The 15,060-nt window shown below is 36.8% G+C and overlaps 1 protein-coding gene across 4 annotated transcripts in view; it reads left to right on the top strand.

Annotated features, from left to right (window-relative positions):
• cfap100 (cilia and flagella associated protein 100) overlaps nucleotides 1-15,060 on the top strand; it is a 33,180-nt gene that overhangs the window by 14,547 nt on the left and 3,573 nt on the right. For 2 of the 4 annotated variants that reach the window (XM_073953351.1, XM_073953349.1), the window contains exons 3-13: nucleotides 3,452-3,626; nucleotides 3,718-3,785; nucleotides 3,881-4,044; nucleotides 5,737-5,817; nucleotides 5,916-6,121; nucleotides 6,293-6,389; nucleotides 6,464-6,497; nucleotides 8,716-8,870; nucleotides 8,953-9,088; nucleotides 12,958-13,160; nucleotides 13,231-13,324. In XM_073953351.1, coding sequence (XP_073809452.1) covers nucleotides 3,452-3,626; nucleotides 3,718-3,785; nucleotides 3,881-4,044; nucleotides 5,737-5,817; nucleotides 5,916-6,121; nucleotides 6,293-6,389; nucleotides 6,464-6,497; nucleotides 8,716-8,870; nucleotides 8,953-9,088; nucleotides 12,958-13,160; nucleotides 13,231-13,324 — 1,413 coding nt within the window. 4 annotated transcript variants of the gene reach the window in all.

Genomic DNA, 15,060 nt, shown 5'->3' with positions numbered 1-15,060 from the left:
TTAAAAAATTCAAGATTTGTGAGTCATAAAGCACTGGATAACTCAAAAAAATGTTTATATTATCGTGAAATTCAAGATTTGTAAGTTATAAAGCACTGGATAACTCAAAACAGCAAGCACAAGTCTCTCCTCCATCTTCAAAAGTCTCCGTAGTTGTCTTGACAACACAAACACTGCAGGCACCTCAATGGAAACCCCACCTCTGCTTTCGTTTGATTGGCGAATCAAAAAGACTGAAGTAATGCACTTTTTCTGCTCAGAGTTTACTTTTTTCAAAATGCTGTTGAGGCATGCAGGGCACATAAGCAGTGCGCAAAATGCTTGCGCCGTTAGTAAACCATTTTAAAATAGCGCCTCTCAACACAAAAAAGCCTCTTAGGATGCACAAATGAACACTGTAGTCTCTATAGACTGCTGCCATCAGAGATATTTCTTTAGACATTTTCTGTTGGAGATAATGTTAGTCCTGTTTTGAATCTGGTGAAATGTTGATGCATATAGGGTTTTGTAGCTCTGCCCCTGCTGAAAAGAGCACAATCTCAAACAGCATAATATGGACTAAAGCCTTAAAGGGGCAATTTCAAAGAGTTATAAAACATAATTTGTGTGGAATTTTGGGTTGAAACATCACATTCACACTTAAGGGAGATTAGAGACTTATTTTACATCCTTTAAGGCCTTTGAGTGTGCAAGAAGGATCCAGACAAAAGAAATTAATAAAGATTATTTATATTGAATTGTTTAAACTGTGAAGACTACACGGTGTTATTTTACTTTTATTTACGATTATTCAGTTTGTGCATCCAAACACTGTTGGATTCCCCAGAAAGCAATAAAGAACACTTTATTTCACTAAATTAAAGAATTTTTCCAACAAAAAGGCTCATATTTGATGCCTTTTACAAGATGTAAGATAAACTTTGGTGTCTCCAGAATGTGCTTGTTTCAGCTCAAATATACCCATCAGATTATTTATTATGCAACGCAGAAAATGCTCAAAGCAAAGTGTTAGCTCATTAGCTCTTTTTGTAGCCTGTGCCTTTAAATGCAAATGAGCTGGTCCCCTCCTGCCCACTGCATACCTGCTTCTCTTGTGCTAAATCAGATAAACAGCAGTCAGTAACAGAGAAAAACACGGATGAAGCAGACATTCAGCGCATTACTGAAATATTCCATGTAAGTTTATTTGATGTATTTGTGGTGAAATTTATTCAAGCCTTTCTTATGAGTCTCACACAAATAGAGTTGCAACATTTGTAGTATTAGAAAAAATATGAAAAAGCAATAAAGGAATGAGTAGACCCAGTCCAGGAGATTTAAACAAGCAGAATTCTTTTACTTAGACGTGCTGGTTAGTCTGCAATCATAAAGAGCCTTCAAGAAGTCCACGAGTCTGCAAGAGCCTACAGGAGTTTCAAGTCTGCAATCTGCAAGTTCTATCACAAGTCTGTAAGCAAGTGTAAAATGAGTCTATAATATGCTTTTAGGAGGAGGGGAGTGGATAGGTGGAGATGGCTAAACAAAGTATGCAGATGAAGTAGTTAGGTAGGTGAATAAACCTGCCAAGCCACTGACCACACGAGTTTATCAACAAAAGGGTTTCCTTGGCCTGAAAGTATCACCCAAAGACAAAGGCACAGTCGTTAAGACCCTGCCCATAGCATTTGCTTCACAGCCCTTGCTCAGGAAACAAACAGGAAACAGTTTTTAATATTTCTCACACCCTAGCTAGAGTTTTGAATGAAAAATAATTTAAAAACCAAAGAATAAAACTTTTCAGTTATATAAATATTAGGGCTGCAAAACTGTAATCACAATTATTTTGGTCAAAATTGTAATCACGATGATTCAAAACGATAGATAAGGTAAAAAAATTTCGCAATCATGTGAATTTTTTTAAATAAATATTTCCCAAATGATGTTTAACGGAGCAAATAATTTTTTACAGTATTTTCCTATTATATTTTTTCTTTTGGAGAAAGTCTTATTTATTTTGGCTAGAATAAAAGCAGGTTTAAATGTTTTGAAACCTATTTTAAGGTCAATATTATTCGCCCCCTTAATCTATATATTTTTTGATTGTCTGCAGAAGAAACTACTTTTATACCATGACTTGCCTAATTACCCTAATTAAGCCTTTGAATTGCACTTTAAGCTGAATGCTTGTATCTTGAAAAATATGTAGTAAAATATTGTGTGCTGTCACCATAGCAAAGATAAAATAAATTAGTTTTTAGAAATGAGTTATTAAACCTATGATGTTTAAAAATGGGTTGAAAAAGATTTCTTTCCGTTAAACAGAAATTGGGGGAAAGGGTCGCTAATAATTTGAGAGGGCTAATAATTCTGACTTCAGCTGTATATATATATATATATATATATATATATATATATATATATATATATATATATATATATATATAGTTTTTTCCTCCCTGTAAATAAATATGAAATAAACTGTGCTAAAAGCATTTGCACTGTAAGAAAAAAATATATAGCTACAAAAGTCCTTCAATCTAGAGCAGTGGGTGATTTTGTTCATTTGGTGTTTGATGTTAAAAACAGTCGGCACCAGGAATACTGCACACTGTCTCTTTTCATGTGAAACTGAGCTTTGCAGAGCAACAAATGTGTACTACTGGGAAGGGGGCGGTAAATGATGCAGTAATCATTTAATTTCGATTAACGTTTTTTTTAATCCTTAGAAACCAAAATAGAAATTAAAACTAAATTTTAGATCAATTGCACAGCCCTAATAAATATCACTGTTCATTTACGACTAGATTATATACTTTTATATTTCCACAACACACAAGTGTTAACTCACATTATGCGGCTGTGGTAATTGAAGTGGTTATGATTTACAGTGATTTTACTGTCTTTATTACAAACATGCTTTGAATTTGTAAAACCATTATTGAGGTGCAGCTGATCACCAAAAAGTTGGAACAGATCTTTTAATCCCAGTTTCTTTGCAAATTATGGTGATGATGAAAAGCCTTTGTTTTTCACATAAACTGTTAAATGTATAGCGAAATCTTGTTCTGTGGACATGTTTAAATGTGTTACCATGAAGACATGTTAATAAACATTTGTCTATCCATTCGGGGGGCATGAAAACCACACTGCTAAGTTGCAGTGGGCTTCAAAAAATTTGGATCCTACTTTAACGTCATTTAAAAAAAAAGAGACTTGTGTTTATATCACTCCAGTTTGACTGTGGACACACTATACCTACACACTGTTCTGTTTAAACAACTTTCAAAAGTTGATTTTGCATCATAGGTGGCCTTTAAGTAATCAGCTGAAATCTATTGCAATATATGTCAACAGCAAACATCGCAATGTTCGATTTTTCAATATTGTGCAGCCCTATGCCATAGTATGCAATGCACTTGCTTGAAGTCTGGAGGAGTACTAGAAGTTGAGATCGTACATTCTGTCATAGCAGGAGCACCAAAGTAAGCAGGCTTTACCTGTCAATGAGAAGATGACATTTGCAGGCAGAACAAGAACAAGACAAACCAAACTGAAGAGTGAACTGAAAGAAGGGGAAAGTAAAATGCCAGACATACACACTCACCAACAGCTCCAGATGACACCTGCATTGAGGGCATGTATAAAAGGTAAGCCACACCATCCCACACATCAAACATATGAACCCACAGCTAGTGACATTACATTGCCTTAAACATAGCTTTATTGTCATTTTCAAAGACCCAAATACTGATAGAGGAAGTATGCACGAATATATCGCTAAAAAACGTGAGCTGTTCTTACTGGAGGTAAGATGCCATTTTGTTTTTCTAGATCTCAGTAGCTGACCAGGTGTAGATGTTTGCACAGGGCTGTACTTGTTTATACTCTCTTGCTTTTTTAGTACTCTCTGGAAGTAAAGAGAGGAGAGATTCAACTGCTAGAGCAAATGGCTGCAGAAGAAGAGGAAAAATTGTCAAGAGCTGAAAAGTTCTTGGAAGACGACACCATCTTGTTTGAAGAATTTCTGAAGGAAAATGACAAGAATTCAGTGGAGGCTATCAAAGTGTACTAGTCCTAATTACTTGCACTTGTACAGCATTAAATTCACCATGAAATCATAATATACTCTTCTTGTTTTGTTATAGAAGATTTATGTGCTTTTTTGTTGTTGTAAAGATTCATTTGCCCTCATAAACTAGATATAATAGTATATATAGCATATATTTGCCTTCCCCTTAAAATGACTTCACTTCCTGGTCACATGGAATTTCTTTAGAGCAGGGCTATCAGTAGGCGTCTCGTTTCTGCTCTGAATTCATCCATTTGTCAATCTTCTTTCATTTTGATAGCAAAGTCCATCTATCAACTATCCAATCAGTTCCTAAAAAACAAGGTCATGCACTCTCTTCATTTTTGATCTAATTTCAGAATCGTTTCAAGAGGATGTATTTCACAGTAGCTGAAAAAAGACAATCTTAACTTCCGTTTCATGGTGACTTTAAAATGAATCAGAAGTAATGTCATTGTCTTGCTTAATTGAAGCATAACATTCGAAGGAATAGGCAGTAGTTAAAATGCTGTTGTTTTTAAATGACAAATATTCAATGAAAATGAATTATAGCACTGCACTTTTTCCACATTTTTTTGGTGTTACAGCCTTATTCCAAAATAGATCAAATTTATTTATTTCCTCAAAATTCTTCACACAACACCCCATATTGACAATTGTTGCAAATTTAAGCTTTGTCAGGTTGGATGGGAAGCAACTGTGTACAGCCATTTTCAGATCTCTCCAGAGATGTTCAATAGGATTTGGATCTGGGCTTTGGCTGGGCCACTCAAGGACATTCACCGATTTGTTGTGAACCCACTCCATTGATACTTTGGAAGTGTGCTTTGGGTTATTGTCCTGCTGGAAGATGAATCATCGCCTCAGTTTGAGGTCAAGAGCACTCTGAATCAGGTTTTCATTCAGGATGTCTTTGTACATTGCAACATTCATCTTTTGACCAATTTTGAATTTTGTTATATTTTGACCGATTTTGAATTTTGTTTCTTATGGTCTAAAAGTTCTTCAGATGCCTTTCGGCAAACTCCTTACTAAGGAGTAGCTTCCGTCTGGCCACTCTACCATACAGGCCTGTTTGGTGGTTTGCTGCACTTCTGTAAGGTTCCCCTCTCTCCACAGAAGAACACTGGTGCTCAGACATTGTGCTTAATGGAACTTTCAGAGCAGCAGAATTTTTTCTGTAACCTTCCCAAGCCTTGTGCCTCGAGACAATCCTGTCTCAGAGGTCTACAGACAATTCCTCTGTCTTTATGCTTGGTTTGTGCTTTGACATGCACTGACAAGCCTGGGACCTTATATAGACAGGTGTATGCCTTTTTAAACCATGTCGAATCAACTTAATTTACCACAGTTGAACTCCATTTAAGCTGCTGAATCTTAAGAATGATCAGTGGAAACAGAATGTACCTGACATCAATTTAGAGCTTCACGGCAAATACTGTGAATACTTATGTACATGTTATTCTTAAGGTTTTTTTATTTTTAATAAATTTGCAACAATTAAAAAAAATTCACATTGTCATTTTGGGGTATTGTGCGTAGAATTTTGAGGAAATAAATTAATTTAATCCATTTTGGAATAAGGCTGTAACAAAAAACGTGGATAAAGTGAAGCGCTATGAATACTTTCTGGATACACTGTATATAGCAAATGATTTCTAGACATTAATAATCAAATACATGTTTAGTGCTGAACAGGAGACCAAAGTAAAGCTGGAGAAAGTTGCTGAAATCAAGAAAATTACTTCCAAAATGGTGGCAATCAGGAGGTAACAAAGTAACACTTCTATTTTAAAAGTAATATAAACTTTTATTGATGTAAGTTAACTTTTTCTACTTTTTTTTTTTTTTTACTGTTTTCAATAAGTGACATCTCTAAATATGAGGACATCCTGAAGGAGTATAAAAATTATAAAGAGTTTCTGCTTATGCTGTCACCCCAAGAGTGGCAGGAGGAACAGAGATCCAAGAGCAAACACTCAACTCGCCCCACAAATAAAGAGAGTGATGGAAAACAGACAGAGAAAATCAAGAAGAGCAGAGAGAAAAAGACGGTTCCTCCAGACAGCAAGCGTATGTTGCCAAAATGACAAGCATTTCACATTGACATGTTTGTAGGGCAAATAGCAAAGTGTAAACAATTTATAAACATTTTTTGGCAAGACTGATCTATTATATTGATCTGTATGAATTAAATATATAATATATAAATATATAAATATATAATATATGAAATATATACAGGTGGAGAAAGACAAACGGCTCGTGGTTTTTCATCCTCTCAGGAGGCCAGGACTTCATCTAGGCAAAGTGTGAAGTCCAGCCCTCAGAGCAACAAAATGTATGTGCAAACCTTAATATTAAATATACAGCTTTGGCGTTATAATGCGTAATAATGCTTTGTTTTCACTTTAGATTTGCACCTGGGACTGACAGCTCAGATTGTGAGGTTAATATCTATTAATATCCTCTTTTCTGTTGAAATAAGTTGCTAATGGATTTTCCTTTTTTTCCTTTTTATTGCATTGCTAAAACCCACAACATTGACCAAAGTGACTTACAATTGAGGAGCCATTCAGCAATTCAACAAGAAGAGGCCGTATACATAGGAAGTGCTAATTATACAAAGGAACTGTTTGTGCTCAGAGTACTAGTTAGGTCAGTCCAGTTTTCAGAGTTGAAGTTCAGTTTAGTTTAGTTCAGTGTGGTTTAAATTTCATTGCTGAAAGTCCAAACACTAAAGAGCAAATCCATCAATGCATAGCTCCACAAGTCCCAAACCAAGCGGCGACAGTGGTGAAGAACAAACCTCACCAATTGATGAAAATGAAGTAAAAAACCTTGAGGGAAACCAGGCTGAGTTAGGCAGGACCATTTCTCCTCTGGACAAACTTCTTGTGCAGAGCTGCAGTCTAGGCACCGGAGGCTGAAGAACGCTGGACGTCCATCGTGGAGAACTGCAGGTGTAAGTAGGTCACCGGGGGCTGATCAGGCTGGCCTATGTGATCAATGCAAAGACTCGCCTCTCACTGTGATCTTTCAGGAATCAGTCACCTGCTCTCTGCTCCTCCATGACTGCAACAGCATCAGCTCAGGATACGGCCTGGTCCAGGATTATAGATACCTTGGCATAATTTCTTCACAGGTCTTGGATGGCATCAATGGCGCTGCATAATCTCTAGGGGCCTCTGAATGAGTATCTCCAGGTGGAAATAGAGAATAAAATAGATAAGGAGGAGTGTGTCCTACAAGTGGTTGTCAAGCCTACTTACCTGCTTGAAGCACACTCATGCTTCATACTGTTATGTGATGCATTTGTGCATATGCTTTATGCAGTTTTGAACTGAGAAAGTGTGTCTGAGCCTCGGACATCATCAGGAAGGCTATTCCAGAGTTTAGGAGCCATAAATGTGATAGCTTGACCCTCCTTTAGTAGACTTTTCTATTCTAGGTACTTCCAGAAGCCCTGAGTTTTGAGATTTTAAAGAGCGGGTTGGGTTATAGTGAGACAGAATGTTGGTTAGATAAACAGGAGCTAGATTAATTAAAGCTTCATAGGTAAGAAGCAATATTTTATAATCAATGCAGAGCTTAACAGGCGGAAAGTGTAAGGAGGATAAACATTTACATTTAGTCACAAACTTATATGATAGTACTGATGTTGTCCAGTTTAAACTACACCATGGTAACTTGTGGTTTGTGTGTACTAGCAGCAGTGTCATGTCCACTTTTTAAAAGTATTTGTTTGTACTTGTTGTTTAGGATTGTGTAGGCTTGGCTCATAAAGCGGTCACATTTACTAGTTATCAGAGTGGTCAGATGCCGATTTTGGTATTATTACCTGTATAAAATCTCTGCCATTATTTTAAACTTGTTTGTTGGTTTAGTTATCAAGATCTGGCATCAGGGCAACATGGTGGCTCAGTGGTTAGCACTGTTACCTCACAGGAAGAAGGTCGCTGGTTCGAGTCCCGGCTAGGTCAGTTGGCATTTCTGTGTGGACGTTTCCTCCATGTGCTACAGGTGCTCCGCTTTCTCCCACAGTCCAAAGACATGTGCTATATTTGAATTGAACAGACTAAATTGGCCATAGTGTATGTGTGTGAATAAGTGTGTCTAGATGTTTCCCAGTACTATGTTTAGACGTCTATTAGACATCCATTAGACATCTTTAAAAACAAACAAACAAACAAAATGCTTGCTGGGTACGAGCAAAGGTTCTTGATTATTGCACGTACAGAAGAGAGTACATGTCAGTTCTGTTTGGTTCAACGTGTTTATTTTTTTAAAATTCCATGATACCCCCCATAGTAACAACCACCCCTGGCTTCTGAGCTATTTGTGTTTTTGAGTTTAAATTACTTGAAAGTGAAACACTGTGAGCACATATGGAGCAATGGGCCGCCATTTGCTTCCAGTGCCCAGGGAGCAATAGGAGTTGCCTTGCTCAATGGCACCTCAGTTGTGGGTATCACAGATGCAAAAAAAAAAGCTATTTATTCACTCTCACCATATTAAATTACTGAGAATCAAACTTGCGGCCTTTCAAATACAAATCCAATTTCATAACCATTTGGCAACAACTGCCAAGTTGACATTGTCTTTGAGAATGAATGAGTTTTGTTTTTAGCTAATGACTGAAATAATCACTGTGATGTCTCCCACAGGAAGATCCACAGATATATTTCAAAGACCCCCAGGAACTATTAAACCTGATGACTGAGCTGGAAGAGCAGAACCTTTCCCTCATCCAGAACACCAGAGAGACAGAAGAAGCATTGGAGGAGTTCAGACAGAATGCTGAAGTGATTCACAAGAACATGTTTGTACCTGCATGTCATAGTTATCTTTTTTACATTTCTTTATTCCAGTAGGTCAATACTCATTTCTGTGTGTACATGCAGGGAGACTGAGTCAAAGCAGCTAAAAGCACAGATTGATATCATGACTGAGACCATTCAAAGAGAGAGGGAGCGAACAGCCGAGCTAGAACTGAAAGCCAAACACTTTAGCTTTGGACAATGCAAACCTGAGGACCAGGTATGCAAATAAGAAACTTGTTTCTGGTTTCTTTCTATTTGGTTTGGTTGCTGATGATTATTGTTTTGCAAATTGCTAATGCTGTTTTCTTTATAAGTTTTCTTATAAAACCAGACTACCTGCAAAATGTCTTCTAAACTGACTGAATCTGTCAATCATACAAATTTTTATATTTTCATTTTTAGTTGCAGTCAGTTCCTGTTTCAAGTCCATTAGCGGTGACATTTACTCGCTGTATTTTAATCCTTGTTGAACTTTGATTAATAATGTTTCCTGTCAACTGGCCACAGTCTTGTTTCCCACTGAAGCTAAACAGGGTGTAGCTGAGCAGTGGCCAGTATTTTAGAAAACTAAGATGCAGTTGACTGGTCTGAGTGTGCCCCTGCATAGAGTTCTTATCTTGTAGCTTATGTCAGTTCATCAATATTTCTATGGTGCTTTTTATGTTGTGGATTGTATCAAAGCTGAAGTTTTAGTAAATAAATCTGCTTAAAAGTTCCATTCCGTGTAATGCATATGTCACTGCTAAAAGACGAAAAGCTGAAGAGCAACTCCACTGATGCGCAGCTCCATTATGTGGATCCCAATGCCACAATATACTAAAAAAGCATTATACTTCAGATGAGATGTTGAAACAAGGTCCTGACTCTCTGTGGCCATTAAAAATTTGCAGCGTTTGTTGTAAAAGTAGCGGTGTAACCCCGGTGTCATGGCCTCTTATTCATCGTCTTTCATTGAATTGGCTCTATCACTGTCTCTCACTTCCACTAGCAGAACTGGCCTTTGCTCCACAGTTTCCATTTACACTAGTGGCTTTTGCTTTTAACACAGTGCGGTGACAAGTAAACAAACCTCAACCATACTGTCCCTTCCACCATGTTTTCGAAGACTGAAAACACATGGCTAGCCATAAAACTAGCTATAAAAACTGAAAACTAGCTATAAAAATATTGTATAAAATAAAATTGAAAAGGCTGCATGGTGGTGCAGTGGGTAGCATGTTTGCCTCACAGCAAGAAGGTTGCTGGTTCAAGCCTCTGCTGGGTCAGTTGGTGTTTTTTGAGTGGAGTTTGCATTTTTTCACCGTTTTCGCATGGGTTTCCTCCTGGTGCTCCGGTTTCCCCCACAGTCCAAAGGCATGCGGTATAGGTGAATTGGGTAAGCTCAATTGTCCGTAATGTATGAATGTGAACGGGTATGTATGGATGTTTTCCAGTGATGGGTTGCTGCTGGAAGGGCATCCGCTGTGTAAAACACATGCTGGATAAGTTGGTGGTTCATTTTGCTGTGGCGACCCCTGATTAATAAAGGGACTAAGTCGAAAAGAAAATTAAAGAATTAATAAAATTGAAAATCCTTTAAAGAGCCCCATTATTATTATTATTATTATTTTTAATGAGCCTCCCTGCATTGTGCAACATCACTTTAATTAAATTAAAACATCCAGCTGAGGCTTAAATGTTTAAAACTAAACAAAAATAGTTGACTCAGAGTCGAATAAATAAATAGTTTTGGATTCAAATCTTTAGCTTGAACGCGTCGATGTTGAAGATTTGGCAGATGAAAATTTGACTGCAAGGAATAAAGGGTTTTCATTACAATAACCTACGCTGGAACGTGGGATTTGTTGGCCAATTGCTATAAAAGGAAACAGACTAAAATGTATAGGACTTTTTTTTAGACTTTGACAGCGACTTAGTAACTAACTAGCCAGTAACTGTCACAGTTCATATGGAACAGTTTCTCCTTCTTTCGGATCATAACATCTAAGTGTCAATACAATTTTTGCCTCGTTTTGTGTAGTTTGCAACAATATGTATTTAATTGTATGTTGAAACTTATAATTGCTCTGCGCAGCTTGTAATCACATATCTATTATAGATCAGTGAATGTATTGTATCTCTCAGGTTAAATATTTATGGGACTGTTCACATATTGTGTCCAAAACCACGTTAAAAATGCGAGGCATTCTTCTTCCTTTACCAATTTAAATGTGTTTCTGAACTAGCGATCCTCTGCCATTTGCCTTTGCTATGGCAGCTTTCAAAATAGTTCAACTTTTGCCACTGTGTGGATTAACTCTATCATACACTTGGCACATGGGCTGGTGTAGTGCAAGGCGCGGCGCAATAGTCTTTTACTAGATTATATAATAGATTTTTCATTAGACCAAAACAAACCCGGTCTAAACTCCGGCGCAGAGTTGCGCCTCGCTTACGCACTGCTTAATCAGCACAAGAGAGCAATAGGCAAATATCTTTACATATGAAAAAAATTTAATATTAAGGATATATATATATAGGATATAATAAGAATAGATATAGGATATAAATATAAAGGATTAAAATATTACAAAACATATTATTTTCTAGCCTACATAAATGTGAAAAATCACTGCTTTTATGTCTTCTTCATCTTCTTCTTCATTTGCTTTTGTATAATGTTATTATTATTAGCAGTATTATTTATTATATCCATATTTGTATTTGTTTTATTAAAAACAAGCTTAGATTTGCCCACCTGTCAGGTTTTAGACCATATGGGGCACAGCATGTGTTTTAGGATATAACTCAGGTTTTTGACCACACTTGGTCACTATTGTTCATTTATTCGTTTGCTGGAAATTAGAACTGAATTTAGAAATAGTTTTGAAACGAATATTTGCGCTTAACAAACAAAATTATTTATTTATAGACTAATTGATGTCTATGCGTAAAGGTTTCCCTATCCAAGAGTGAATGTGAAAGTGATCCATCTCTCATTCTCACGCAGTAGATGCTCTGTTTAACAGTTTTCTGTTAAAAAAAACTGTTAACTGTTTGCTTGTGAAATGCTCATTTTTTTCACTTAGACTTACTTTGCGTCCTGTAAACAGTGAATGCGACGCAGCTGGCTCTTAAAGGGAATGGGAGATGAGATTCTAATTGGTTTATTCTCAAAACACACCTATAACTCATTAAGAAAATAAACTCAACCCTTTTAGACCATGCGCAAAGCAGATTTTCCAGTCCTGAAATTAGCAAAAACGCGTTCTGACACGCCCTGAAAGCGTTTGCGCCCTGCGTTTTGCGCTCTGCGCATGGATTGTCAAAATAGAGCCCTGAATGTGTGTCTTTGTTATTACTTGGGTTTAGGTTTAAGAGTAGAGTAAAGTGCTGGTGTTTAACCACATTGCTTTTTCGCATTCCTGCATTGGGCTCTCACATATTCTGTGTGCTACTTCATGGCTGTTGTGGGTGTTTCTCTTTGTCTAGCGTTAAACCCAGTCGACCAATCACAAAAGACTGGGTTATAATTATAGCAGATTAGCCTCACACAAAAGAGGGGTTTCAGAACCAATGAATTATATTGAATCATTGCAAATCATATGGATGTCATTGGGATAATTAGGTAAAAATAAATGCAAATTATAAGACAATACAAGTGTTTTTTGACCTTGCATGCATATCAACCTGTTGTTGGAGACCCCCAAAACCAAAATGTGACCTACTAAAATTCAAAACCAGGGCTCTTTAAATCTTACCTGTAAATAATACTGACAAGTTAGAACTATATAATTATAGTGCAAAACTGCATATCTCGTTACAACTCAAATTACCACTGATGTGGCTTTATTGAAAAATGGACTATTACAGTCTATAATAGTCTATTTGAGCACAATGTGTTCTTTACTCTGTGTTCTCTGTCTTGATGTTTTTTTTTCTGTTGTCAACTCCTTTACTCATCTCTGCTTCCAGGCATGTTTGATTGCTCTGTCTGAAATCCACCTAGTGCCATTTTTTAAAATCAAGTTTAGCCCTGCTTTCATTGCTTTTATCAGACCATAACCTTTTTGTCCAGGAATAAGAATTCTTTGACCTTGCTCTCAGGACAAAACGTTTGACACACTGAGCCGCAAGGTGGAGGAGGTATATCATTGCTGTGTTGGGGAGACAGAAGCAAACCTGAGCACTCTACAGATGCTGATGGCCATTGAAGAAAAACTAGGAGAGCTTCTGGAAAATGCTGAAAAGATTCCAAAAGACCAAATGAGCACAGCTGAACGCGCCAAAGAGAAAGAAAGAAGAATGAGGTGAGCACATTTACGCCTGCATTAATACATTAGTGTGTGGTTTGTTTCTAAACGTCCTGCCTCTGTTTAGACTGCGTGACGAGAAGGCATATTTGCAGAGGAAACAGCAGGAGGAAAGACAGAAAAAAGCCTTGGAAAGATCTCGGCTTGATGTCAAGAAACCAGTAAGTATAAGAGACAAGTTTTACTGTGGGAAAAAATGTCTAAATTTACTATTTGGATCCTTTATTAGGTATACTTCACTAAAATAGGCTAACAGTATAGGTATATATCAAAGATTACCCAAGACGTGTCAGTCATATAGCTTTAAACAGGGAAGTGTAATGGTCAATGTGGTGAATGAAGCACCACAATCATCGATCTCTATAGATGACAATGTTCCCAATGTATTTCCTGTTTTACATTTTTAATTTCTACAGCTTCCGAGAATCCAGTTATGAAATAGTTTGATAACAACCAGGAAATGTTTATGGGCCAATGACATGACCACATTGAAATGGTCTATACACTAGGGCTGGGCAATAGGGCAAAAATAAAATCTCGATAATTATTTTCCATATTGAACGATAACTATATATATTTCGATAAAAGTTGTTAATGCTTCCAGTTTAAAGGGTACCCCAAAAATGACTGAAGCCACAAAAGTTTGTGGGTCCATAAAATGCCATAACATATTTTAGGCTGATAAATTTTCAGTGGCCGAAAAATCAGTACATTTCTAATATCAAAACACCTTTAGATTCGCATTGTTGCACATTTCTGTTGTGTGATTGGCTCATAGATCAATATTGAGTAAAAAGGTCCTGATCTTGTCATTGTTATTGATATAGATTTTATAAAAAATATCGGACAGCCCTACTATACACTGACGATTCTCCAGGGAAGTGAGTTTCTGCAAACTTTGTGTGATTCGATACTAAAGAGACAGTTGTTGTTTCATTTTATTAGGAATTTCTAATATGAAATTTAATCATAAGCTTGGCTAGAAATTTCAGAGAATTGACCCTTCGCTAAACCCCGCCCTCCTTAGTTAATGTTGCTACGCTTGTCAAGTTTTCGTGCCTGGCATGTCTATTACAATGTGTTTGCGCCGGTGTCACACATTCCCAGGGATATTTTAAGTAATTATTGGAGAACAGGTGAGATATCTGAGAAAGCTAGACAAAAAAGGTCTGCAGTATGCATTACAAGGGTATATTCACGACATAATAGGCAACTGATTAGAAAATAATTTAATGAAAAATGAAGCTAGGTTAGCCTAGCAGCCTCATACACTGACCAATCAACAGCTTAGTTTATGCACAGCAGGAGAGGTGAAATTTAAAAATATTCTAATAATAACAAATTAAACCGTTATTTCCCTTTTTTAAGCCAAAAAGCCTGAGAGACTATTGTTGTGCAATGAAATATAGCGTTACTAACCGATGAGGAAACACGCATGGAGCGTGCTTCTACATAATTCATTCATAGAAAGAGAAGGCCAGAAAAGGGGAAATTGATGGTTATTTATATTTGTGCCAAATATTAGCATCATTGACCCCTAACAATGTACAGTAGCTATAACTGTCTGCATGTTTGTGTGCTCTTTATACCGTTTCTATTCTAATTTGCAGTTAAGTGGAAAATAAATCAATTGAAATGCAAGTATAAATAGCAGAAGTGGACAAATAGATTTTCCCTACCACAAATACTAATCTGACACCAAAAATAAAAGCAGACATTAACCTGCTCTAACGTCATCACCAATGGCTCAATGTGTCTGACATAGGCATGAGGGTTATAAAGTACTGAAAAACCGCTGCAGGTGAAGTATATTGATCTCAAGTGCTCAGTTTGTGAACAAATCTCTGTTTTGTTGATCTGTAATTTCAAATATTTGTAGCTTGAAACAGATGGAAAC

Source organism: Danio rerio, chromosome 6 (assembly GCF_049306965.1).
Source record: "Danio rerio strain Tuebingen ecotype United States chromosome 6, GRCz12tu, whole genome shotgun sequence".
Classification (NCBI taxonomy): Eukaryota; Metazoa; Chordata; class Actinopteri; order Cypriniformes; family Danionidae; genus Danio; species Danio rerio.
This window is presented reverse-complemented; position numbering and strand designations above follow the sequence as displayed.